This window comes from Sinocyclocheilus anshuiensis, unplaced genomic scaffold, assembly GCF_001515605.1.
Source record: "Sinocyclocheilus anshuiensis isolate Anshui unplaced genomic scaffold, SAMN03320099.WGS_v1.1 scaffold836, whole genome shotgun sequence".
NCBI classification, from domain to species: domain Eukaryota; kingdom Metazoa; phylum Chordata; class Actinopteri; order Cypriniformes; family Cyprinidae; genus Sinocyclocheilus; species Sinocyclocheilus anshuiensis.
In genome coordinates, this window is record NW_015551122.1 from 1025256 (window position 1) to 1027960 (window position 2705).

Here is a 2705-nt window from a genome sequence, read left to right on the forward strand (position 1 = left end):
TGTGTGTGTGTGTGTGTTCAGCTGGAGAACTGTAACTACGCTGTAGAACTGGGGAAGACCAAAGCTAATTTCTCTCTGGTGGGCATCGGGGGGCAAGACTTGAATGATGGGAACCCAACGCTCACTCTCGCCCTCGTCTGGCAGCTCATGAGGAGGTACAACTCAAACTAATAACAGACATAGTTGACACAGATGCATCCTATAAGCTAAAAAAATCTAAAGCATGTACAGTATAGTAAATCTTAATAATAAAACCTTAATTAATACTTTTATTCAGCAAGGACACATTACATTGATCAAAAGTTACAGTAAAGGCATTCATAATGTAATAAAAGATCTGTAGTAATAAATGTAACACTTTCCACAAAAATATTCAGCTGTGTTCAACATTGATAATAATCAGAAATGTTTCTTGAGCAGCAGATCAGCATATTAGAATGATTTCTGAAGGATCGTGTGAAGACTGGAGTAATGATGCTGAAAACTGTTACACGAATACTGTTAAATTCATATTTAAACTAAATACGGACATACATAGAACTTGAATGATAAATTTAGTATAAATCTGATTTTATTACTTTGTTGTTTTTCTGATTAGAGCATGTATGTGAATATAAAGCTTGAATAGTTAATGTGCTAGTAAAGTGATTCTGACGAGTCTTTGTGCTGCGTTCTCCTCCAGATACACTCTGAATGTACTAGAGGGCCTGGGAGACGGGCAGAAGGTTAACGATGACATAATCGTCAACTGGGTTAATAAGACTTTGTCGGGAGCAGGAAAATCAACCAAAATCTCCAGTTTCAAGGTGCACAAGCCTTCGTTTATCTGCTAACGTATATGTGCATGCTTCATACAGCAGCCCTGTATTCATGTAGCTGCAAATGTATGGGATTAGATCTCTGCCACAATTCTGCGTGCAACAGATCATATTTTGTGGAGAAAATGTTTGTCTCGTAAAGAAGAAAGTATTTTGAGCGCACGAAAATCAATTTAGAAGATAACCTGCTTAATAATTATGCACACCTGAATATAAGGCGTTTTTCACTTCCAGCCTTCATGAACGATTATATATCGGTTATAAGTGATTAAATACAAGATTAAGTGAAGTGACGTGACATGTGGCCAAGTATGGTGACCCATACTTGGAATTAGTGGTGCCTTGCTCAAGGGCACCTCAGTCATGGTATTGAAGGTGGAAGAGAGCGCTGTACATTCACTCCCCCCACCTACAATCCCTGCCGGTACGAGACTCGAACCCGCAACCTTTGGGTTATGAGTCCGACTCTCTAACCATTAGGCCACGACTTCCCCCTTAATAGTAGTTATTAAGATTGATGTTGTTTGGAATTGGTAAAATGTGCTTGAAAAAAATATATAATCAGAATATCAACTTGCATAATAATTATGCATGCACTGTATTTTCCCACTTCCGCTGTCATCAGTAATGCAAGGAATGTTGTGATTGGTTGTCAAGGCAGACAATCAGAATTTAGCAGCCTCGTCTCTGATGATGATGGCATATTGTAAAGCTGGGTTGTGTTGAGCAAGGCAGCCGTTGGCATTTAGAGAGCACTGAGGGCAGGCATTAAGGGAGCAAGCTAGTGAAATGTTGCATGCGCAAAAGAGAAGGTCTGCACACATCCAAAAACTTATTTTAAATGCAAAATTTATTTTAGTGCACTTGAACAATTTCTCCACAAAACTCAGATTGCGCACGTGCAAAATGCACTTTTGTGTGCTCAAAATAAGATCTTTCATGCTCAGAATTGTGGCAGAGATCTAGCCCCATACATATGTTGGTTGAATATCAGAAGTAAGTGTAATGTTCTGGACTGTAGGACAAAGAGATCAGCTCCAGTCTGGCGGTGCTGGACCTGATTGATGCCATCCAGCCCGGCTGTGTCAACTACGACCTCGTGAAGAGAGGAAGCCTCAGCGACGAAGACAAACTGGACAATGCGAAGTAAGATTTCAAAAGAGAAATCTCATTAGATAGCTTACATCCAGCATTAAGATACTCGAATGTGTGTGAAGCCAAAAATATATGCATGCAGTCAATACTGTCAGTTATGACTAGGTTTGGGAATCTTTAGGCACTTTACGATTCGATTCTGGGGATCATGATCTGATACAAGTAAATTAATTAATTTATATAAATAGTATAATATAACTTTTTAAAATACCCTTAATTTTAAATAAATATTCAATGATTGTATGTTAAGAATTCTAACCAACTAAATATAGCTTCAAAGCATACAAGCAAATATAATCTAATAAAGGGGAATGAAGAAACCCTTTACAAGCAATAAACAAAGTGTTTTCCATATCTGAGAGTGATTTAAGTATCTGAAAGCTTCCAGACAGATGCAGTGATTGACTTTTCTCTTCTTCTTAGCATTATTGCTGTTTGATTACATTCACACTAATGCACAAATCTACTTTAGCATAGCAGATGTTTTGTCCTGTGTTTGAGACATAACTGACTGTTTACATTAACTTCACACCATGAAAGCATTTTGAGATGCAATTGCATTTAACCACTTACACAACGTAACGCACAGCCGAGAATGATATCCCGCAATTGCTTTTGTATATTGCTTCAACCATGAAAATTTATGCAAGTTCATATACTTATGCATTGGTGTGTGTGTGTGTGTGTGTGTGTGTGTGTGTGTGTGTGTGTGTGTGTGTGTGTTTGTGTGTG

General features: G+C 38.2%; 1 protein-coding gene across 3 annotated transcripts in view; it reads left to right on the plus strand.

The window, feature by feature from the left end:
• Positions 1–2705, plus strand: part of LOC107663112 (plastin-3) — a 32412-nt gene that overhangs the window by 27618 nt on the left and 2089 nt on the right. For all 3 annotated transcript variants that reach the window (XM_016453271.1, XM_016453272.1, XM_016453270.1), the window contains exons 13-15: positions 22–155; positions 683–806; positions 1840–1964. In XM_016453271.1, the coding sequence (XP_016308757.1) occupies positions 22–155; positions 683–806; positions 1840–1964 (383 nt within the window). The remainder of the gene's footprint in view (positions 1–21; positions 156–682; positions 807–1839; positions 1965–2705) is intronic.